This window comes from Elaeis guineensis, chromosome 1 (genome assembly GCF_000442705.2).
Source record: "Elaeis guineensis isolate ETL-2024a chromosome 1, EG11, whole genome shotgun sequence".
Taxonomy (NCBI): Eukaryota; Viridiplantae; Streptophyta; class Magnoliopsida; order Arecales; family Arecaceae; genus Elaeis; species Elaeis guineensis.
Genome location: NC_025993.2, coordinates 182,483,691 through 182,508,931, shown reverse-complemented (window position 1 = coordinate 182,508,931; position 25,241 = coordinate 182,483,691). Strand labels below are relative to the sequence as shown.

The following is a 25,241-nucleotide window of genomic DNA, read 5'->3' as shown; positions in this document are numbered from 1 at the left end:
CAACTAGTTTCCATCCCATTAAAAGAAGAAGATTCTGAAAAATGGTCCAAATTGGGTTGCAATTGTCTGATCCGAAGTGGCAACAATTGGTGAATCTACTAAGGACAAATACTGACATTTTTGCCCGATCGATAATTGATATATCAAAAATTTTTCTAGAAGTAATAATCCATCGGCTGAACATTGATCCTAAAGTTGGGCCGATAAGACAAAAAAAGATCTTTTGCTCCTGAAAGACAGAAGGTTATCGACGAAGAGATTGACAAGCTCCTCACGACTGGCTTCATCAGAGAAGCCAATTATCCTGATTGGCTCGTCAATGTAGTGATGGTGAGAAAAGCGAATGAGAAATGAAGAATTTATATTGACTACATAAATCTAAATAAAACTTGTCTGAAGGACAGTTTTTCTTTACCAAAGATCAACCAACTAGTTGATGCAACTTCGGAACACCAACTGTTAAGCTTCAGGGATGTCTTTGCAAGCATAATCAGATTCGAATGGCATCCAAAGATGAGAAACACACTGCCTTTATAACCGACAAAGGCATCTACTGTTACAAAGTAATGCCATTTGGTTTAAAGAACGCCAGAGCTACTTATCAGCAGCTAGTCAACAAACTATTCATGGCACAAATTGGATGAAATATGAAAGTCTACGTTGATGATATGCTGGTGAAAAGCCTCCAAACTTCTGATCATATTCAGGATTTGAAAGAAGCTTTCGACATACTTCAACGACATCAGATGAAATTAAATCTGACTAAGTATGCATTTGGAGTAACTTCTAAAATTTTTTTTGAATTTCTTATGTCACAATGAAGAATTGAAACCAATCTCATGAAAATAAAAGTTATCATCAATATGAAGCATCCAAGCTCCAAGAAAGAGATACAACAACTTAATGAAAAGATCGTCGTACTTAACCGATTCATCTCAAGATCGGCGAAAAGATGTTTGTCCTTCTTCAAGATCTTGAGACAAGCAAAAAACTTCTCGTGGTCAGATGAGTGCCGACAATCCTTCGAAGATCTAAAAAGATATCTAGCATCTCCACCATTACTTACAAAATCAAAGGTGGAAGAAACTTCTTATACTATCTGACGACTTCGACAAAAGTAGTTAGTTCGATACTCATCCAGGAGAATGAAAATTGAATTTAACGATCAATTTACTATACCAACAATGTGCTTCATAATGCTGAAATAAGATATTCAAGAGTGAAGAAGATGATCTACGCTCTAATTATATCATCACAATGACTTTATCTGTACTTTCAAGCATATCCTATAGTCGTCTTGACAGATTAGCCATTGAAAGTAATTTTACACCGACCTGATACTTCAAATCGAATGACAAAGTGGATAATAAAACTCAGTGAGTTTGATATTCAATATCATCCAGGACCGTCGATGAAGGCATAAATTTTGATCGATTTCATCATCGAGTGTACTATATCTGACAATAACTCTGAGGAAGAACCCAACGATAAATTAAAGCAAATTAAAACTCCTGAGGCCGACTTAACATCGATGTGGGTGCTACATATTGATGGAGCATCCAATGCATAAGGTAGTGGAGCTAGCCTCATCCTCATCAATTTTGAAAGGATTATAACTGAATCTGCCCTTCGATTTAATTTTAAAGTTTTAAATAATCAAATCGAGTATGAAGCTCTCCTAGTTTGCTTGAAGATTGCCAAAGAGCTTAATATTAATAATCTGAAGGTCTTCACCAACTCACAGTTAATTATCGAACAAGTTAAGGATGAGTTTGAGGTCTGAGATCCCATTATGATGAAGTATCTTCAAAAAGTAAAAGATCTTATATCGACTCTAAAATATTTTGAGATCTCTTACATTTCAAGAATAGAAAATACTAGAGCTGATGCATTTTTTCGACTCACAACCACTTCATTCAACTCGTTGGATCATATATTCATCGAATGTCTTGAACAGTCAAGTATTGATAAAATCGAAGAAGTGCTACAAGTCAATGATGAGCCAAACTAGATGGACCCGATCATCTAGCACTTGATTGATGAAACTTTACCTATAGATCCTTCAAAAGCCAAACGACTAAGGTGGATGGTGTCATAATATATTTTGATGAATAGACAACTTTATAAAGGGTCATTCTCTCTTTCCTTACTGAAGTGTTTGAGACCAGCAGATGCCGACTATGCACTTCGAGAAGTTCATGAAGAAATTTGTGAAAGTCACTTGAGAGAAAAATTTTTGGCTTATAAAGTCTTATGACAAGAATATTATTGGCCCACTACGAAGAAAGATGCAGCTGAACTTGTCTGAAGATGTGAATCATGTCAGAGTTTGCTAACATACAACATCAATCGCCAGTCAGCTGACATCAATCGTTGCATCATGGCCCTTCGCACAATAGGAAATCGACATATTTGGTCCTTTTCCTCTGGCATCCGATTAGAGAAAATTTATAGTAGTTGCCATCGATTATTTCACCAAATAGATAGAAGCTGAACCCTTGGCACAAATCACTGAAAGTAAGATAGAAAACTTCATTTAGAAGTTAATCATATATAGATTCGATCTACCATACACCATCATCATCGATAATGGTCGACAATTCGACAATCAAAATTTCAAAGAATTTTGTGTAAAATTTTATATTACATACAAACTCACATCAGTCAGTCATCAACAATCCAATAGTGAAGTGGAAGTAACAAATTGAACAATCCTACATGATCTCAAGATCAGACTGAATGAAGCTAAAGGCCTCTAGGTGAAAGAATTATATCCGATCTTATGGGCATATCAGATAACTTCTCATATACCGACAGGAGAATCACCATTCAACCTAGCTTGTAGGACAGAAGCGATGATTTCACTTGAAATCAGATTACCATCAGTAAGAGTGGAATAGTATAATGAACCAAGTAATTCTGAAAGTTGGAGAGCCGATCTAGACTTACTTTCAATAGTCCGACAGCAAGCTTAAGTTCAGATGGCGGCATATCGGCAAAGAATAGTCCGATATTATAATGCAAAAGTCAAACCAAATATCTTTCATTCAGGAGATCTGATCCTAAAAAATGCAAAAATTTCAAAGCCTCTGGATCAAAAAAAATTATCTCCAAACTGAGAAGGATCTTACAGAATAATCGAGATACTTCGACCGGATCCATATCGGCTAAAACCTCTTGATAGAATGACTATTTCTCAGAGTTAGAATGCTAATAATTTAAAGATGTACTATCAATAAAGTTGTTCATATGTATAATATTCAGAATGAAACATTAGAATTCAAAATCGTGAAAGTTTCAGTCAACTACATCTACAAAATGATATTAGATCGATAAATAATCGATCAATTTTTATCGATTATATCTTTATTTTTCATTGTAAAAATAGACTTACTAACTATATCTCATTTTTTATTATAAAAACTGACTTCAGTCAAATGACTACTCATGCTGACTTAGTTTTAATTAAGTGGAATATTATGCCGACTCGACCCCGATTGAGTAGAAAATATACCGACTTGACTATGATCAGTTGAAGGATATTCGACTTATCACTATCTATTAAATACTTATAAAGTATGTAAACAAAGTTGGCTGACACCCGACTAGTGAACAAGCTCTACCATAATTATTGGTCGACATTCAACTCATTGATGAATGATCGAAAATTTGATTGTTATTCGATGACATTGAAAGTACAAATGTAAAAGAGATTTCATACTTAAAAAATTTCTTTTCATTCATTGAAGAAAAGATTAGAAAATTGGATCCAAGATCCGATTACAAAATTAAACTATCTGATTACAAAAAGAAAAAGAAATAATGTTACATCGATCATCTATCGGCTTCTTCATCACCTTGCTCCGGTATAACCTCGGTAGTTGGAGTAGGTTCTAATGCAATCGGTGCATCTCCTTCAGTCGACACAGCGGTCTCCTCAGCAACCTCTTCTTCTGAACTAGGAGGAATAATGCTACTCAGGTCTAGATTCAGATATAATTTTTTGACTGCATCTCTGCCGTCCTCATATCCGACGCAGTAAGAGACGAATCCGCCCCCGAGAAATTCATCCTTGAATTTTTGTGAATCCTTAAAATTCTCGATGGCTAAGCTCAGAGCGCCTCTTGTTGACTTAGCTTCTTCCTTTACGGAGGCCGACTTTGCATCGGCTAGTGCCAGCCTCTCCATGGTGGCTCGATGCCTTCCGTGCTCCGCTTCAAGCTCTTCAATACATCTATCTCTCTCTCTCCAGAGCTGACTGATGAAATGCTTCTTGCTCTTGATCCAAAATTTGAGAGATGCGATGCTCTGACTAGCTGACTCAAATTTGGCTTTGGAGGACTACAGGTCGACCGTCATATGGGAGATCTCTTTTTGGAGCATCTTCTTCCATTTAGTTGTCGTCTGAAGTTATTCAATGACAGCAGTCTTTTCGACGTTGGCAGCCACCACTTTGTCCATCTATGCCTGACGAGGATCGATGATTTTTTGATATCTGCTCTCTAGAGCGTACATATCGTGCGCCCACTAAAAAAAAAGATAAGTCAAATCAAAAAAACAAAGAGAGGAGAGGAATGTTGGAAACTTACCCCAAGCATCGCTGGATAAAATGAAGAAAATATTTCGGACACTATCCGATTTCTCCTATTCTCCCAACCAGTCGGGAGAAGTGCGACTTTGATGAGTCATTTGGCTAATGATGGATTGGCCAAAGCCAACTCACCGACAGGGATTCAGATGTTGAAGAAGATGGGGAGGCCCGCAGATGACCCATCATCGGCAGAAGTAGCCGGTGCCTTTCTCCGGTCCCCAGTCGGCGGTCTGTGCTTGAGACCGCCATAAAATTGGTTCTTGACTGCACCCGAGACCGCTCTGCTAGAGGAATAGCTGGTGCAGCAATAGATTGTTCTGGTTCAGCCATGACTTCTGATTCAACCCAAACCCCCACTGATGGAGCCACTGATGGTTCTGTCGTAGCATCTTTGTCTCTCACCGTCTCGACTCCAACTGACGGCACTTCAATCGGAGGAAGTGTTATCAAAGCCGACAATGCTATAACTGGCTTGGAAGCTGTCACCGACGGAACGTCGGGTTCCCTTACCGGTACCGACTGAAAATCAACTCGACTTTTTCTCGATGGTCGGGAGGATCTATCATTAGTTGCTACCCTCTTCTTAGCAGCATGTAAGTGGATGTCAGCAGTCGAAACTCATGCTCTCGTCTGCATGGCTGCAATCAAAAGATAAAGTTTAGTATAAAATTCAGAAACAAACAAAGAGAAAAGTGACGTGATCGATTATGCTATATCTAAAAAAATTATCGAACTAAGTCCAACATCATAGAGAGCCTGCTTTGTCATCAGCTTTCATTGCGATGGAACTTTCATATCTTTAAGTCGGAGAAAGTCTTCTCGATTGATGGATCCACCCGACTATGTTCGTTGGGACTAGTTCTCAGATCACCCCAGCATGAAGGAAAGCCCCCAGGAGAAGAAGAAGAAACAAAAGGTGAGGATTGGTCGGGATAAGATGACACAATAAGGCGAAGCTGATAATCAACTGGATGGAGTTCGAAGCCAGCTGAGTAGGACAAGGACTGTAATAATCAAGAAGATTTCGGACGAACTCCGAAATCAAAAATCGAAGACCAGCTTGAAGGTCCTCAACATAGAATGCAACCTGGCCCGGAGGAGAAGAGTTCACCTGACCGTCCGGATCAAGAGCAGAAAGCTGATATTGCTTCGGGATATAATACTATTTTCAGAGCCATTCGATATTAGGCCCAGACAAAGAAGAGACTTCCGTCTCCAAACCCGAAGGAGAATCGTCGATTGAATTCTCTGACCAAGTATCCTGAGAAGATGAAGCTTTCATTTTCTTACTTGCCATTAGAAATAAAAGAACCTAGAAAAAAAAGAACAAAAACCTAAGAGGGAGGAATGAAAACTCAACCTGGAACTAGGCATGACGCGAAGAACAGAAAAACTTCGAAAGCTCCTAACACTAGGGCAGAACCTTCTATTGCAGAGGAGAATGATGAATGCAAAAGCAGAAAGTCCAAAAGAAAGCAACTTTATATATATAAGACCCCTCAATGGTCTGGATGAAGTCATTCAAATCAGAATTTTTTCAGATGTCGACACGTGGCTATATCAAGACCGATCATTGATCGAACGGTTTGACGCACCTACTCCCAGATCACGCCACCTCACCATTATCCGCATGAACGGTATAGAGCCAATGATATCTAGACACATGATCAAAATCTACTAGTGAGAATCAAATCATCCAAATTTTTCGGACGTCGGATTATTTTCCCGAAGCGACACCCCAATGATAATCTCACAGTTATCGAAACAATAAAATGGCTGGAGACCTTTCATTTTTTGAAAAATCATTAATGCCTACAACCGAATCGAGGCTCGAGATAACACGTGGCAACTTCCTTCATCCAACGTGATAGAGCATGTGACAACACACATGTCAAACTACCTTGGACTTGAGAATGGAGGGCAACTGTTGGGGTGATTTAGCCGACTCCCCGATACTGACCTTTGATCGGCCTTATAAGCACGATCTATCGACTGTCAATCGATTGGCTGACTGACAGTCGACTAATCTCAGCTATCAACAAATACAGCTATGACAACTCGACTGATCTCAGATCGATGACCATCAATATATCAGAGTTACCGACCAATATTTATTCGGACTTCCACAACTACCAACGTACAGTCGGCTTACTTAAAACTGCCAGCGTAGAAAGCATATAATGGTCAGAACAGATCAGTGACGGGTATAACCACCCATCCCATGATCACATAATGCCGAAATGAGCGGAATCCACGTATTTAACCGTTACAGACGGTTTCCAACTACTTGTCTATAAAAGGAAATAAATTAACAGTATTTAATAAGGTAATTCTGGATTGATACTCTACCACTTTTAATACTTATCTGCTGTTCACCACTCTCTACTGACTTAAGCATCGGAAGGTCTCTGAACGAACACAATTTCGGTTAGTGCGGACTTCATTTTGCAAGTGCTCTTCACCAGCAACAGACGCAACAAGGGATTGACCGTAATAAATTAACATAATGATAATAAAGAGATTAAAATATTTAAATGATAAAATTAAAAAATAATATTAAAATATTTGAAAAAATATTAAAAAAATTTTGAGTTTTCTTTTTGGATTCTCCCCAACGTTACCTCCATAGCAAGAAGTGGAGCTTCTTAGCTGCGGATGCAGTGAACACCACATTTTGCTAGAGAACTTCGAAATGGAATAGCCTACCATTTGCTCTTTCCAAACGATCCAATAGACAACTATTGCCAGGCTATCTAGCTAGTTGGCATGTTTATGGGTAATTGATCTCGCCAACAATTCCATAACTCAACGACTGTTTTTGGAGTAGTTGGGATTCAAAGCTTTTGAGCGATCAGAAGCCAGATGCCAGCAGAGAAGTGGCAGATTAGTGGTACGCAATCCGTTGTTTCTTCCTCAGAACAGCAAACCAAACAGAAGGGGTGGGGGAGGTGATCTTCGTTTTCCTTATATTCTCTGCCGTCAGGATTCGATTGTTAAAGGCTAGCCAATTGGAAATTTTTAGCTTCTCTGGAAGAAGCATTTTCCAGTTGTATTTGGTGAATTGTGATCGGATTCCTCCATGGCTTGAATATAATACTCGACCATGCTTCGCTCCCTCTCCCTCCTTTTGAGAAGAATTTCCGTATCTTTTCTGAGTTCTACCACGCCACCATCACTTCCATTGGAGAACGACAACATGTACGCCCTCCTAAGTCACTTGTGAAAGATATAAATAGATGGGTATTTGATGAAGTAGTCAAAATATTTGGATCCTACCAGCCAACTCGGATGGATACGGTTTTCTTTCCCATTTTATTTTAGGCGCCATTTGACAGGGGGGATGAGGTTACTATAGTACGGGTACGCTTCTTGCTCTTCTTATTTATTTTGTTTTTCCATCTATTTTCAGATTTTATTTTTTAAAATTTATTAGGTTCGAAATATTTTTATACATTATTCGATGCTCTCTTAGTTTTGGTTTCTAAATCATTAAAATTTCATTGCCCATGCTTTTGTGACATTACAGGTGATCTACATATATTTCATTACTTTTTTTAGATAAACCCCAAACGCTATGCCAACATTTTCTGTTAGTGGCCAGTAAAATTTCAGTCATTGATCTTGGTTAATCATATTGCCAAAATAATTAGATGGCTTGGTCTTTCCATTAAGCTCTTTATTATTTTAATCATCTAGCTCCAAACTTTATTTCACATCTTATTTACATATGAAATAAGTCATTGTAATTGTGAGGACCCTTTTACTTTTATAAAAAATAAAAAGGACCTTTATTTGCAATACATCCAATGAAGTGTTATAGCTTCCTTATTTATTGCAAAGCGCAAGTCTAACTACATCTTTGTGCATTTTAAAAACACTTTGATAATTTAAAATTTTATATCAGTCCCCTAGCGAAATAATCCTGCCTCCATCCCTAGCAAAAAGTAGGGCTTCTCAAAAGGAAGACGGGTACCATCAGCGCAAGACTAGACAAAAAGGGGTTGTAATATCTATTTTACTATTCATACAGGGGCATATCTTTTTTCCATGTGCCAAATAAAGTCTTAAAAGCTTGATTGTTATATTAGACTACGTATTACACAAGGTATTTAAAATATTGCCCCTTTCCATAATTTTCCTGTGGTTTATATTATTTTAGCTGTTCATCATGACTGAAAAATTTTATAGCGTAAGTTATAAAAAACTTAAAAATGTACCCAGATTTAGAATTGTTATTTTTAACAGAGTAGAGATTAATGCAGTTTCTCTGTTGCCGCTACCTGCTACCAATTCCATTACTCACTTTTGATTGAGCCACGCTATCACAAATTAGGGTCCACGCCCTATGCTGCTGGAAGTAAAGCGTTATTGTCTCTGTTGTGCACTTCCGATTGGGCCCATGCAACCGGAGTCCTTTTATGCAATGTTAAACCCGGCCCGGCCCGGCCCGACCGGTCCATCCGAAAACCTGATGATCCAGCCATGGGACCGGACCGGTTGCCTAATTGAACCAGATGCGCTTAAAAATCGATAAAATTCGAGTGAACCGGCCAGTTGGACCGCAAACCATCGGACCCGATAAAATCCGATCGAGGCAAATCCGGTTTCATTTTATCTCCCGTCCTGATCGTCCCTTCGGCTTTGCCTTCGAGTCTTCAACTTTTCGATCCCAGGCTCCCGGCTTCCTTCCTCAGTGACCAAGTCGGCAGCGGCCGCGGCGAACGGAGAGTGTGGACGGGCCGACGAGGACGATCGGAGCTCCGATGAGTAACAGCAGCGTAACCTCTTTTTTTTTTCAAATCTCTAGTGAATAGATGCAAGATCGGTCCCTCCGCCTCCTTCTCCTCCATCTGCGACCTCCTCCCTCCACTTCTTTATTCTTCACTCGACCCACTCCGCCTCCTTCTCTATCGATCGAGACCTCCCTCTGCCTCCTCCTCCTCCGCTCGACCCCTCCCCTCCTCCCCCCCCGTCTTCTTCTCCTCCGCCATCCGGGGCATCTTCCCTCTGCCTCCTCCTCCTCCGCTCGACCCCCTCCATCTCCTTCTCTCTATCCAGAACCTCCCCTCCACCTCCTCCTCCGCTTTCCTCCACCTCCTCCTCCTCTACCATCCGGAACATCTTTCCTCTGTCTCTTCCTCTTCTACTCGACCCCCTCCGTCTCCTCCTCGTCCAGGACATCCCCCCTCTGCCTCCTCCTCCACTCGACTCTCTCCCCCCTCCGCCTCCTCCTCCGTATGGATCCCTCTATTGGTTCAACCATTGAACCGACAGTTGGACCGTTGATCCACTGACCAGGTGTCTTGTGCGGGTCAAAGTCCGAGCCGGGTTTAATAACATTACTTTTATGCAAATACTGGGAAGGGATGACACTATAAATATAATTTTTGCTACCAGTTACGTGAGTGCTAGTGGTGATAACCTCCCTCTTCAAACAGCTTATAACACTACAGTAAAATAGTAAATTCCCGACAGTGTTTTTTGCCGACGTTTTGGACACTATAAATATAATTTTTGCTACCAGTTACGAGTGCTAGTGGTGATAACCGCCCGTGGTCCTCCGTGTGCCTCGCTCCCCGGCCGCCGGCACCCATCCCGGCCTCCCGCTTTCCTCTGGCGCCTCTCGCTTTCCCCGACCACCTCCCCCTCTTCCAGCCGCCGGTTGTCCTCTGCGCCCCTCGCTTCCCAACCCCCCCGGTGACCGCAGCCCCCCCCTCCCCTCCCCCCTCCCGCGGCCCTAACCGCCGCCCCCTCCCCGACCCGCTCGCCCGCGACAGCCCCCCCTCCCCTCCCGGTGACCGCAGTGCCCCCCCCACCCCCTCTCCAGCGGCCCTAACAGCCACACCCGCTAGCCCCCTCCCCTCCCCCCACATGCGGCCCTAACCGCAGCACCTGCCGCCCCCCCTCCCCGGCCCTCCCGCAACAGCCCCCTTCCCCCCTCCCGATGCATATAGGTTTCCTCTCCTTCTCTCTTTCCGTCTCTTTTTCTCATAGTTGATGGCTTTCTTTGACCGTTTTTGTGCTTGTTTTTGCTTCTTGCAGGGCATCTAAAGGGCTTGGACCAGTCACCTACACGCGCTGCCATCCGAATCAGAGGTACCTTCCTGTGCAATCCATAGCATATTTTTGGTTTTTTAATGATGAAAACAGTGATCAGATGCGTATTTATTTGGTTTTTATAAGGTAGAGTCAGATTCCTAGGATCCCATTTTATGGTAGATGGTTTTTGGACCGGAATGCATTGTTTATTGGTTAAATTTTACAGAACAATAAAAACTTGTTGATCCTTAGAATAGTAAGTTTAATTTCTTATTTAATTAATTAATTAATTAATTAATTAATTAGATGCATTGGACTTGGGTTTCGGCCCTGCACGCTCGAGCTTTTGGTCCCAGTTGGCATCCAAGGCATCCAGCCCTCGCACACCCTATGCGCTCAGACTGATGGAAGGTGCCGAGCAGCATTAATTATGAGTTAATTTTAATAAAATTTGTATTGCATGGAAGCAAAATGAAACCTAGAGACTTATATGATATGGGAAACCAAGTGAAAGATAATGACCATGACACTTATACGCAATGTATGCCTTACAATTTTGTGCCAGCTGATGATTTAAATGCCACAGCGACATTTGTTAAGATGAAAAATGAAGGAGACACTACTGCTTGATTGTTATTGGTAATAAATATTTATGATGTATATAATTTGTATTAATTATTATATTAAATTACTATTTATGTTAACTGATTCTGACTTTTATTTATGTAAATGCTAGGTGACATCATGCATCGCAGGGGACGATATGCTGTTGTGGAGTTCCAGTTTTTACAGACAGAGGCCGGTACCTCTTCTTCAGCGCAGCAGCCTGAGGCCAGTTCTTCTGCACAGCATTCCGAGCCCTGTCCTCCATCATCAGCACAGCACGATCCTCCTGTTCATCAGACAGATGATGAGCTATACGTTCAGGGTACTTTATGTCTTTCATTTCATTTGATTTGATTCCATGTATGTTCAGTACTTCGTTACTTTTACATATTTTTTGTAGACAGATCCGGGAGAGTACGCCCCAAACGTAGACCCACAGTAGTGCGAGATGTGTGGTAGTTGCGTGAGGGCGAGAGGATTGTTGTGGAGTGCAATCAGCAATGTCAGTCAGTTAAGAAAGTTGCCAGCTTATTGATTTCATTTTTGGGGACCGTTGCTCTGAAGCCTCAGCTATATCCATTGGGCTATGCAAAATGGAATGGCATGCTTCCAACGTACAAAGTTGAGCTCCTCCGAGTTATACAGATAATGAATTGAATTTCATATTATATTTTAATTGTTAAATACTTACATTATTTATTTGATTTAACATATTTTTTATTTGTAGAGTAAGTTCGTACTCCCTCCATCCAAGTCATGATTTTGTAACGAAGTCTTTCAACCGCAAATGGAAAGAATATAAATCACACTTGAAGAGGGACTACATGAGACGAGCAGGTATGATAGAGGAGGAGGTTGCTAGGAATTGTCCTCCTAATGTATCCTTGGAGCTGGTCCATTATTGATTCTCTGAGAGGGCACAGGTTCATTATTGGTTCATTGTCCCTTTCTTTTAAATATATTATAAATATATTAATTTATATTGTACATTATACATTTAATGCTTTCCTCTTAGGATATAACAAATTGTTTACTTTATTTTGCAGACTTATTTTAATATTGGTAGAACTGCACGAGCAGTTCAGTCTGTTCCTCGTACAATGGGGTCAAAGAGTTATGCATGACTCTGATATCGGAGTCCGTATGTTCTTTATAATTTCATAATTAACTTATGCTTTTTATGTTGAAACACTTATATTTTTTTATGAAACTAACATCATTATGTATCGTGGACCATGCATGTATCATGATACTTAAATTTTTTTTTTTTTTAAGTTGTTCATGTAGGTAGATGAGCATGGGAGGGAACCTAATAAACTGGAGTTTTACCGGATGACTCATACTCATCACGATGGCACTTTTGTTTGGGATGAGGTGAGGGATTTATATGTATGGTATTATTAATATTCTATTTTGTGCAATGATTTTAGTTTGATTTTGTTAAACATTAATTTATAACTCTTATTTTTAAAATAAATATAGGGAGAGGGCTACATCTCTCATTGTGGAGCATGAGGACGAGTCCAGAGCCGTATGAACATAGCAGAGTTGCATGAAGGCCGAGGTGTTCACAAAGTTGATGGGACCGGTGCTACAGTCGAGTGAGAGGGGTTATGGAGTAGGAGTCACCCCTACTCAATTATCTGCGGTGAACAGATATACGCAGGATGCTACAGTAGATGCTCAGGATTCAAGCGTCCGCAGACTCGAGGCGGAGATGGAGCAGATTAGATAGAGTGATGCTGCTGAGATGGAGGAGATGAGACAGAATTGTGCCGAGACGTAGATCATGAGGGAGCAGATTGATCGGCTTACATTTTTGTTACATATGTACGCCTCATCTCAAGTAAACACATATTATTAAATATATGTTTTTGTGTCAATTTAATGATTAATACATTTTTATATATGGATTTGCAACTCAAGCTTTTTATATGTTTCTTGTAGGCTCCCGTTACGTCAGGCACTCGTGGAAACGGCGGCACGTCAGGCATTCATGGAGACAGCGACGACCATCTACCTGCAGATGATTGACATTTTTTTTTTTTTTTTTTTGTAGCCCCATGTTTTCTGTATGCTTTTATTTTGTTGAACTTTTGATTGTAATGGACCAACATCAACACTTTGTTTTTATTTATATAAAACAATATCTTTTAACCCAAATTTGCTATTGGTGTTTGCTTTTGTCATGGGTGGTGTTATTTGTACAGATTTATATTGTTTAATTGATATAATTTTGTACAGAAAATTTTGTATTCATATTTCTATACGTATTTTGTTTAAAAAAAAGAACTGACGATGCTTTTAAGCATCGTTAATCCCTCTGTTAACGATGCTTAGAAGCATTGCTAGTCACTTATTAACGATGCTTACCAATGTTATTAAAAAGCGTCGGGACACACCGCACCTGAGTGTTGTCAGCAAATTTTAAGCTTCTGATCGGCATGAAACTTTCCGATGCTTTTTAAAAGCATCAACATGTTATGTCTTCATGCTTGTATACACAACGCTTCCGCAACACTTTTTGAAGCTTCGGGACGGTTGTTGCCGACACTTATTAGCGTCAGAAAAAAAAGCTTTATTAGCGTCACCTATTATCCTTTTTACTGTAGTGATAGTTTCATACGCTTCATATGTAATTGCTAACACGCTATACTATGACAGAAATTGAAATCATATTATCTACGTATATTTAATAGAGGCAAGTCTTGGCGTAATAGTAAAATTGCTCTATTTGACTTGGATGTTTGGAGTTGGGAGACGCTAGGCTTTTGCACACAAATTTCGATGAATAAGTTCACACAAAGGAGGCTTAAATGGAAACGTTGGATGCTGGTAAAAAGGGTAGGAGTTTCATATTGACTCAAGAGCAATGGACTTGATGGATGTTTCTAATTGACACTATTCTACTTGACCAAACCAAATGCTTGGCAAGAGCGTGAGCATGAGTGGCAGATACTAAATACGCTGTTCAATTTAATTCACTAAGATTTAGAAAGGAGGCTCCTACAACCTGTAAGTTATGTATGTGACCAATGTGGTAAGGTGAATGAAACATGTTTCCAAATAAAAGCTTACAAATAGCATTTATGTCCCTCCAATTCTTTCGAGGCTCCATTTGCTTTGTCAAGCAAATATGATGATAACGGTAATAAGCTGCTTCGTGTTGATTGGTGTTAACCGGCATCAAAAATCTTAAGAAATTCTTAATCTCTATGTCCAAAATATTTGCATGCAACAAACAACGCAAATCTCTACAAACACTCTGCCAAGGAACACTATACATTCAGCAACAAAGAATTCAAGAAAGATTTTGTTGTCACATCCTGAATCCAGATACGGCCACACAATCTCTAGAGCAGTACCATAGAGATTATGTAAGACCTAAATAATTATAAACTCAATTATTTTAAATAATCAAATAAATATCAAACATATCAATCGAGTCACATCTCCAAATCAAATAGTAAACTTTGTTCAAATACAATCATTCAAATGTTCATTGATATCAGAGAATTTAAACTAGCTAAACTACTAAAAGCTTCAGTATTTATTCTCTCGCCCAATCCATCCGAACTAAGCATCCTATGAGTCTGAAAAACAAAACAAAGAATATGAGCTTCTTCAGCTCAGTAAGAATCACTGTACATGTACATCAGACTAATAGATAAAGTGAAAAATATATTAATACCAATATAATTTTGTAAAGACTTATATATATATATATATATATATATATATATATATATATATATATATATAATAACTCAAATACTGACATAAACATGTATTTAATAAATAATAGATCATCATATACCATCAAGTGAGGTCTTTATCAACATTGATTTACAAGGTCTTAACATCTGATTCATCTTTCCACAACTTCAGTTTGATAATCTTCTATCCTTTTCGACTTTGAACTAATCCAAATCATGTCTGTCTCCATTCGATCAAATTTTCACTTATAAGCCTTTCAAGACTGTCCCAAGCATGAGCTCCTGACTGACTGTCCCACGTACGAAAGCCTATGAGGGGCTGTCCCAAGCATAAGCTCCTGATGGGCTGTCTCAGACATAAGCTCCTGACAGGCTGTTCCACATGATGAGGCTAGTTCAAACTATATTTTTTATTTTTTTATTTAATTATTATATATTAATTTTACCAAATCAATTCTGATTTACAGTGTGATTAAAATAGATATATCATATTCATATAATCATACCATCAATCATAGATATATATATATATTGACATAACATACTCATGCTTAAAAATCATATAAGCAATAACGGTATCTCAAGTATAGCAAATTCAACGATGCAAAATCAATAATACAATACCAACGGTAAAATAGCATATATAGTGATAATCATGTACATGGATTCTTATCTCAATTAGTGATAAATCAAACTCATTGCCTTATGCTCTAAATGTCAAAACCCTACTCGATGCCCTCCTATCCGATGATAAAATAGCATATATTTTGGAATTGTTGCTTCTCTGTTCTCAATTTGAATGTTTTAGATCCCTTCTGTTGCTTAATATTATGAACCAGACAACTTTCTCCAGGTTTATTTGCTCTCTTATAACTACCACACCCCATTCCTCCTGAAGCTGCCTTAATAAGGCCCTGTGTGTTTTTTTTTTTTTTTTGAAAGAGATTCTTCATTAGCATCACCTTGACAGTTTACATTCCAAAATACATAACACCATAGAGTAAGGAGTAAACAACCTGTACACCAAAAGTAAACTGAAAATAGAAACCAGTTTCTGCAGAATCCATACCCAATCACATAAAGAAAATTGGAGAAGTAATAACTGGAGAATTAGAAAGCTGTACACACATGCTCCGAATAAGCGGAATCTGGTAGTGGGAGGAATAGTGCAAGAAAATCTGAGCAGCCGTCTAATCCTTTGAGAGCTCGTGAGCCAGGCACTGTAGATGAAGAACAAGCACATAAATGAAGTCAGCAGCAACATGGCACCAATTAAGTATAAATCATACAACTGAGAGGAAAAACATCCTGTCTGTTCGCCATGAGTGGAGTGATCAGCCAATTCCAAAATCAGGGAAATGTAGCATTGAACAAGATAACCATAAGCTCGGAGGCAATGATAAGCATGTGGACCCTTCAAATGAAGTAAGACTGCATCATAACAGGATCTGTAAATATCCATGAAATAACAAAGAATAGCATGTAATACGAAGACCTTCCAACCAGCTGCAAAGCCACAGCAAATATAATTGATAAAGCTGATTGGAGCGGATCGGTCGAAAGTGGTAAGCTTAGCTGTAAACATTGATTCCATGCTTTGGGAATGCTATAGAATAGGCCTGCCAACAAAATATGAACCAAATCTGGATGTTGAGGCAGAAGGTGTGAGTCAAAAGAAAAACCACCTGATAAAGCATAAGAGGCTGCCCAATCAGCCGCCTGATTCTCTTCACGGCAAATGTGAGAAATTTTAACAGATGAAAATCAGGGAAGCCACGAAGCTAAATCTAACATCCAGGAAGTTAGATTCATTCAGTTATGGTGCAGTTTATGAAGCCAAGATATAACAACAGAAGAGTCACCCTAAATCGAAATTGCTTGAGTATTAAAGCATGTAACTAGATATTTTACAGCAGCCCAAGTGCCAATAAGCTCTACAAAAGGAACCGAAGATTTAGGAAGGAGTTTGCCCCCAATTACCAGCAGTGAACCATCATGATCTCGGATAATAAACCCAGCAGCCGATCTGTCCGTTGTTGTAGCTCCATCAAAATTAATGATGTTATACCCAAAGGGAGGGGGAATCCAAGAAATAAGTTTTGGATAAGAAGGATGCTGGTTACCCAACTGAGGAATTCCCCAGTACCTTTGTTGGGAATACATTAGGTGTGGAGGAGCTATAGATGCAGAAGATTGATCTATATCAAAACAAATGCATAGATGCAGTAGATGCAATGAAGTAAGGTAGCGAGCTTGAAAAATCCTCTGATTTCCTGCATACCAAATTAGTGATGCCATATAAGCTATGAGAGATTTCATCCTCTTTGATACTCTAGAATTAGATAGATAAGTATACAGATCTGGCAAGGAAAAAGGGATGGGACTACTATACTGCTGGCGCAAGAGGACCCAGCATTGTTGGGCAAATGCACAAGTAATTATAACATGTTGGCAATTCTCCACACAATTAGAACACAGGTCACATGCAAAAAAATTGGTATACAGAATATTTAGATAAAGCAACAGTTCTTTTGTTGGTAAGCGTTGCCAAAACAACTTCCAACAAAAACACTTCACTCGTTTTGGCACGGACAGATGTCAGATCCAACCAGTGTGGAAATTAAATGGAACAGTTGAAGGCTGCATGAGAGCAACAGCAACATCTTTAGAGGAGATAGTTGATGCTCGTGATTGAGCCCAACCGAATTGGTAAGGCCAATGTAGCTGCACAAGCGGTATAAAGGTAATTGCAGTCAACATATTGCTGTTAAAGGGTAGCCAAAAGGGGCATATTCCAAGAATTATTCGGTAAAATAAAGTCAGCCACAGTAAAGTTACTGAGATCAACAGCCACGTTGGTATATGAGGGCCACCGACACAGTGGTATGTTAGAAAGCCAAGGATCCTTCCATGCATTAATTGCAGATCCATTACCAATCAGCCACATAAATTGAAATTGAAGACGATGGCCAGTAGAAACAATTTTGCGCCACATAGGTGAACAATGAGCAGGAGGACAATAGGCTACCCAAGAACGTTGAAAGTTATATTTAGAGTAAACTAGTTGTGCCCAAAGGGAAAAAGGTTGCAATATGAGTTTAGCTGCTATTTTTTCTAGTAAAATAGCCTGCTGCTGCCGTAATGAGAAGAATCCCAAACCTCCAGTTTTGTTGGATGGACAAACAGTTTCCCAAGAGATGAGGTGAAACCCGTGATTGGAAGAGGAGTGTCAACGGACTTCTCGTTCTAAATAGACCACAATGGAAATCGGAACTGGAAGAGAGGCTAACATATGTATTGAAATGGAGAATAACACCGATTGAAGAAGTGTAGACCTCCCTGCAAAAGATAGTGCTTTCCACTTCCAAGATAGAATTTTAGCCAACACCTTTCAGTAATAAAATTAAAATCAGATGGCCGTAACTTAGAATAAGTAATTGAAACTCTCAAGTATTTCCAAAACTCCTCGTTTACGGGGCACAGCAAAGATAGATGAAATGGTTCTCTTGACAGATGGGTCAACCGAAGGACTAATGATGATAAAACATTTTGATGTATTTACCGATTGACCTGAATAGTGACAATATGAGTCCATTAATGGCATCACGAATGGTTGCTCTAGCTATAAGAAGACAACCATCAGCAAAAAAAATATGAGATACACGATGCCCATTCTATCCTGAAATATAAGGATGGAGAAGTTGAGAGTGAACTGCTGCTTGAAGAGTGAGTAAAAACATTTCTAAAGAGAGGAGAAAAAGAAAAAGGAGATAACGGACATCCCTGTCTTAACCCACACTTCATCGAGAACCAATCAGTGGTTGATCCGTTAATAAGAAGGGCATATCACGAATTGAGCACCAAAGCAGCAATCCAAGTAACAAATTGATCAGGGAAGTTAAATAGCTTCAATACTCTTAATAAATAACTCCACTGTACTCGATCATAGGCTTTCTCCAAATCAGCCTTGACCAATAGAAGAGCACTAGGTGGGCCAGCCCTACCTAGAGAGTCCATGACTTCTTGGACTACAAAAATGTTTTCCATCAAAGATCGGCCCCCTATAAATGCACTTTGGTTCAAAGAAATGAGGTCTGTCATGAATAGCCTCATTTGATTAAGCATGATGCTTGCCACCAGCTTATATATTGTGTTGCAAAGGCTAATGGACCGGAAATCAGAAAGCTTAGCAGGGTGTTGACTTTTAGGTATCAAAGCAAAATATGTATCTTTCCAGGATATAGGCATAGAAGAGGTTTGGAAAAAAGCAAGTACCACACTTACCACGTCACTGCCTATAATATGCCAAAAATCTTGAAAAAAGGAGGCTGCAAATCCATCTGGACCTGGGGCTTTATTAGGATTCATAGAGTGTAAGGCATTGACTATCTCCTCTTTAGTTACTAGAGAAATGAGAAATTGTTGTTGAGAAAGGGAGAGAACAGATGAAGCCTGGGGTAGCCAAACATCATCAGAATTCAACAATAGATTGTAGCGAGATTGAAAATCCTGTGATAGTATTGATTTTATACCAAATTCCTCATAAACCCATTGTCCGGTGTCCGCTTGAAGAGCAATAATACGATTACTGTCTATTGTGGATAACAGTACTATGGTGAAAGAAATTTGTGTTCAAATCACCTTCTTTAAGCCATTGGATGCATGATTTCTACCTCCAATAACATTCCTGGATAGATAAAATGCGATTATAATTTTGAACACAATGGAGAAGGGTGTGATGATGATCAGATAAATAGCCAGTCTGAGATTCAAGTGACTGAAGATAGAGAATTTGATTATATAGATTATGCACTTTAAATTTACTCCATTGAAAATGCTTATGTCTAAGTTTCAGTAGCTTGAAAGAGAGGCGGTCTATAGGAGCTAACTGTTCAACACCCTGCCAACACCTGCGAACCAGATGATGAAAATTTGGATAGCACTTCTAAAAGTTAAAGTAGTGAAATGGAGGAGATGATCTCAACTTATAAGTTTGGATCGTCATCAGTAAAGGACAATGGTCAGAAGTAAATCTTGCCAAATGATGGATACTAGAATTAGGGAAGAGATCAATCCAATTATCTAAAGCAAGTCCACGGTCTATGTCACGCCCCGAACCCAACACCCGGATCGGATACGTGATGGCCGCACACTCCTTAGAGCAAGCCCTAAAGAATATGCAAGGCCAAATTAAATCATTACAACCTTAACATCCATAACAATTAATTTCAACAATAATTCGTAAAATCTTGCATAATTACAATTTAAACTTCTTCAATTCTCTGATCAAATACTATGACACTCTATTTATCCTTCTGCTCACCCGTAAATCCAAGCCATAGCCAATCATGAACGTCCTGTAACTCTGAGAAGAAAAGAAAGATGAAGGGGTGTAAGCTTTACAGCCTAGTAAGAATTCTCACATCACACCAATATAATAATATAATCTGAAAATAATGATAGGCAATATCACATAAAAGTCAATGTTCACTGTCCAGAATACTGCAAACATTTATAGATTATCTGTTTTATCAAAAGTGATGCATCATCATATGTTAAATAAGTGAAACAATTTTATTCAACGATTATTTCATGTCTTATCTTTCTATTTTCTTCTATTATCACATCATCTTTAAATCCTTTCTTTTTGGCTTTAGCTTTAGCTTTGGCTTTGGCTTTGGCTTTGGACTACCAGGATCATGCGACGATCTTTTATTCGGATCGATTTCTGTGATCTTCCTCGGATCGAAATATTCATGATCTTTTTCGGATCAAAGTGGCCATGATCTTTCTCGGATCAAATCATTCATGATCTTTCTCGGATCAGATTCTTCATGATCTTTCTCGAATCATATTCTTCCACACATAAGCCTGTGGGGGCTGTCCCAGGCATAAGCTCCTGGCAGGCTATTCCACATGACAAGACCAGTCCAAACCATATTTCTCTTTCTTTTCATTTTCATGAAATTATGATATTTAACTTCATTAATCAATTCATCTTTTGCAGTGTAATAAATATGTCATACACAATCATGCCATCAATCGCTGATACATTTGTATTGATATAACATACTCATGCTCAAAATCACATAAATAAATAACAATATCTCAGATATAACAAATTCATCGAACTCAAATCTAACGATGCAAAATCAATGAAATAAAACCAACGGTAAAATAACATATATAATGATGATCATGTACAGAGATTCTTACCTTTACTGGTGACTGATCCAAGCACAGAAATCAATGTTCTTCTTTAATTTATGAATTTTTTTAACAAAATATTCCACTTGATATCATATGCAGACAATCATCTCTTCATAACCCTGATCAATATAAAAATCACATATAGAAAAATTACCGATAATTGATCCTAATACACAAATCGAGGACCTCTCTTAGGATTAATCAAAATTAGGATTTATCTAAGTATCTGGATCCTCCACTGATCCATAAGAATTTTAGAGAGAGAAAATCTATGAAGAAAGAAAAAATTTTAGAGAGAGAAAGTAGAGAGAGAAAGTGGAGAGAGAATCTTCGTATTCTTCCGATAAGGCAATCATGATCGAGATCATCAAAGATCCTATCAGGGTGACTCAATATGAATCAAGTGTTACAAATTTCAAATAGAATCGGACTGCGATCAGATCTACCGCACGAATTTCGGAGCAATCTCAAATCATCATATTTTTATTTCAAATTTATCCTAGGGTCTGTGATGTAATCAAAGAGAGTAGAAAGATTCTAGAGAGATAAAATCTACAAAAAGAGAGAAAAATCTAGAGAGAGAAAATAGAGAGAGAATCTAGAGAGAGAAACTGGAGAGAGAAGGTAGAGAGAGAATCTTCTTCTTTTTATTTTATTTTATTTTTATTTTTCTATTTCTCTTTTTCTTTTCTTTTCTTTTTTTTTTTTTTTCTTTTTCTTTTTCTTTTCCTTTCTTCTTCTTCTTCTTTTCTTCTTCTTCCTTCTTTTCTTCCCGCGGCCTCCCTTGGCTGAAACAGGGGAAGACCATGAGGTCCCCCCCTCGGTGGCTCGGGCTCCGGCGGCTTGATCGGAGATCCGGCAACAGGTGGAGGCGGCGGTGGGCAATGGACGGCCGGCGGCAAGGTTCGATCGGCAAAAATCAAAGGAAGATTCAGAAAATAGGAGATTCTTTTGCGACTGATTTTCGACAAAGACGGTGGCCGGCGGCGAGGCTTTGGGCCAGGGGAGAAAGGGAAGAGGGAGAGGAAGAAGGGGAGGGGCTTACCTCGAGCTCCGGCAGCCGAGAAGAACTCCGACAATCCTTTCTTCCTGTTCAAAGAACTCGCAGAAAAATCTTGGAAAAATCCCTCTAAACTCTTAATAATCTCTCAAAATCCCATGATAAAGACCTAAAGGGAGGGGAAGGGGGTTTTATAGAGGAGTTTTCTTAACCTGTGCCGGACTCTATCTCTCCGATTTCGTCGGAAACGGAGAGGAAGAAGACTCCGGTTAGGAGTCTTCCTCCTCTGTTTTTTTTTGTTTTAAATTCTGGGTTATTACAGTCTAACCATTCCCGTACCTGAGCCAGGCCCTTCTAATTGTTGCACCAAGTAAATTTAGGACCTTGGAAACCCAGATCAATCAAATCCTTAGAAGAGACAAAACTTCAAAATTCCTTGATATCTCGATTGAGACAAAAGGGTTTACCACCCACTTTATCATGGAAATTCAAAAGACAACTAAAATCTCCCAGTAAAAGGGTAGGCACACCCAAGGATAAGACATGAGTAGTTGAATGCCACAAAGTATGACGCTCTAACCCATGAGTACTGGCATAGACTAAGACCAAGATCCAAGAAAAAGACTCTAGAGAGGATATGGTGCCGAAACAAACCTGTTGATTAACATGGGTAAATGTAACCTGGCCTAGGTCTTTACACCAGATCACTATAATGCCACCAGAGAGACCCTTGGAAGGAATCATATAAGGATCCCACAATGGTCTAAACATCCGTCGAATTCGATTGAGAGAGCTCATATCCAACCTTGTTTCAACAAAGCCACAAATATTTGGGCTGTACTTGGTAATAAGGAGTCTAGAATACTTGCGAAATGAGGGTTTGCAACCTCTCTGCGGTTCCACAGAAGTACATTTGTAGGGGAGGATGAGAATCCTGCACTCAACACAGTCCGAGAAGCACCCACAAAAGCTGACACTGAATATGGATTAGCTATATGCCCTGGCTCAGCTTGAGATTGCAGTACATGGTTTACCTGAGTGACCAGGTCTATATGGTCTGATACAGACTGGGCAGATGACGAACTAGAAGAGACAGGTTGAGAAGTAGCTACCGATGAAGCCCCATTCGGTTGAGTAGGATCTGACGTAGAACAAGAAGCTGATAGGGTACATGGGTCAGGTATAGGAGTAGCAACCAGTGAGGACCCATCCAGTCGATTGGGGTTGGTCCCCACGGTCGCCAAACTTCTTCCTTGAACCCTTAGGATATAAGATTAAGGCACTGGAATTGTTAAAGGGAGCATCTTTGTCTAGTTCCTTCTTAAGAACAATAACTTTAGATTGTGGAGGAGAGATGGACGATGAAGATCTTGCACCTGGGGCTGAAGGAGGGGGCGACCTTTTGTGCTTGTCTTTAGAACTGGACCCAACAACTCTAGATAAGTCAGAGGAGATGCCCGACATAACCCCTCCATAGGAGTTACTTCAGCTACCTGGTTATCATCACCCGAAGACAGGGGGCATATCTAGAACCTCCTCCCTTGTTGTTTGAATGATCAGTTGAAGATTGAGCCTTAGGACTGGTCTTAGAAGCAACTTTCTTTGGAGTGAGCCAAGGATTACCTAAAGTGACAGCCGCAGAAGGCATTGAAGAAGATTTTGTATTGCCGCCTCTATCAGGTGATGATATCGGAACACGAGCGGCCCTAATCTGGGGTCCATACAGTAATGAGTCCTATGTTGAAGTCTAATCTTCACACTTTGAACAAGTGTTAATTGTAACTCCCACATGACCACAACTATAACAGATGTCTGGCAAGTCTTCATATATAAATTCTTGCCAGACAACTTGATCATTAATAAGGAGCTTAGTACCTGGACACACCGGCCTACTAAGGTCAAGCTGAATGCAAACTCTGGCAAACCCTAGTCGAGACTGACGAGCAGTCCAAGGGTCCAAAAACTTCGGTTTGCCTGCCTTAGCTACTATTTTAAGGATCATATCATTATCCCATACCTCAAGAGGCAAGTCAGGAAGTCGAAGCCACACATTCACCTTATTGATGGAGTCCTTCGAAGGTTTGAAGTTGGGTCTCCAACATTCAAGAGCCAGTAATTGTCTAGCCAACGACCAAGGATCATGTTCAAGAACACGCGAACGGACTTCCTCAGATGAAAAATAGAACAATAAAAAGCCTTGGGATAAGGGATTTACCTGAAAGTCACCCGCCAACTGCATCGGTTCTTCAACTCCTTCTGGACAAACTCAAGTGGAAAACCTTGCCCTAAAAATTTGCCCACAGCTGCTGTTTTCCACTTCTTGGAAGTTCTCTGCAACTCTACCTCCGAGAAAACGACCAAATCATTAAACTTGGCTTCCAAGATGGAAATATCCTCCTGAGAAGGTCGGGGCATCTCCCACATGAAGCACCTCCGACCTTGAACAACCTGGGCCCATGAGGGCTCTGATTCCGGTACAGATTCAACAGAGTTGCCCAAAATCGAACAAGAGGATGACGCCCCCCCTACCTTTAGAAGAAAGCCCATTAATCGGTCGATTCGAACCCCCAGCAGCAGAAGCCCTTGGCTCCCGATTGCGTTGGCCTCTCTCCGGCTGTAAAAGCCCTTCAAGAGAAGGGGAGGATGACACCCTAGCTCTGGAACTCTCTGTGAGCAATGGGACACTCATGAGGCTCTCCTAACTAAATTCTATTGATTAAGGCCTGTGTTTGTAATATACTTTCTCAAAAAAAAAAAAAAAGTGTCTACATCATCTGATTATCTTGAATCAGGTTGATCTGTCTTTGTGTTTGTGTTTCTGTTTCTTTTGTTTTGTATTGGTGACAGTGAGCTATGTGCCATCGATTTCAATTGGAGCCTTTGTTTATCATCTATTTCCACCAAAATTGCATTTTATACATGCAGAATATGATGGATGCTGTTGTCTTCTTGTACATATGGAGTTTATCATATGTGGCCCATCTACTGTGTCAAACTTTTTAACTCCAAGCTCGTTTTATTTTATTTTAATTTTTGGCTTTGCGTCGTCACATGCTTGTCAGGATTTAATGTGGAGATG

The 25,241-nt window shown here is 39.6% G+C and overlaps 1 protein-coding gene and 1 long non-coding RNA gene across 33 annotated transcripts; one reads left to right on the top strand and one right to left on the bottom strand.

Moving 5' to 3' along the window:
* The first annotated feature begins 10,127 nt into the window (after positions 1 to 10,127).
* LOC105040005 (uncharacterized) lies at positions 10,128 to 13,393 on the top strand. Of its 12 annotated transcripts, none has more exons than XR_012137847.1 (9): positions 10,128 to 10,545; positions 10,634 to 10,687; positions 11,367 to 11,558; positions 11,637 to 11,857; positions 11,964 to 12,073; positions 12,283 to 12,377; positions 12,524 to 12,610; positions 12,719 to 13,066; positions 13,184 to 13,393. It is a non-coding gene; the product is annotated as an uncharacterized lncRNA (long non-coding RNA). The 12 variants fall into 12 exon arrangements; XR_012137845.1 differs by having other exon boundaries at positions 12,512 to 12,610; XR_012137840.1 differs by having other exon boundaries at positions 11,964 to 12,159.
* Positions 13,394 to 14,628: 1,235 nt separating this feature from the next.
* On the bottom strand, positions 14,629 to 24,970 carry LOC105040004 (uncharacterized). Of its 21 annotated transcripts, XM_073250665.1 has the most exons (6): positions 24,692 to 24,970; positions 24,378 to 24,501; positions 24,180 to 24,282; positions 20,276 to 20,317; positions 16,022 to 16,366; positions 14,629 to 14,829 (listed from the first exon to the last, which is right to left on the bottom strand). In XM_073250665.1, exons 1-6 carry the CDS (start codon positions 24,849 to 24,851, stop codon positions 14,728 to 14,730), a joined length of 876 nt encoding a protein of 291 aa, XP_073106766.1. In that variant the 5' UTR covers positions 24,852 to 24,970; the 3' UTR covers positions 14,629 to 14,727. The 21 variants fall into 21 exon arrangements, 6 of the variants coding, with proteins under 6 accessions (XP_073106766.1, XP_073106762.1, XP_073106763.1 ...); XR_012137838.1 differs by lacking the exon at positions 24,180 to 24,282 and adding an exon at positions 21,169 to 21,281 and having other exon boundaries at positions 16,081 to 16,172; positions 24,378 to 24,899; XR_012137833.1 differs by lacking the exon at positions 24,180 to 24,282 and adding an exon at positions 21,169 to 21,281 and having other exon boundaries at positions 16,081 to 16,383; positions 24,378 to 24,889.
* Positions 24,971 to 25,241: the final 271 nt, after the last annotated feature.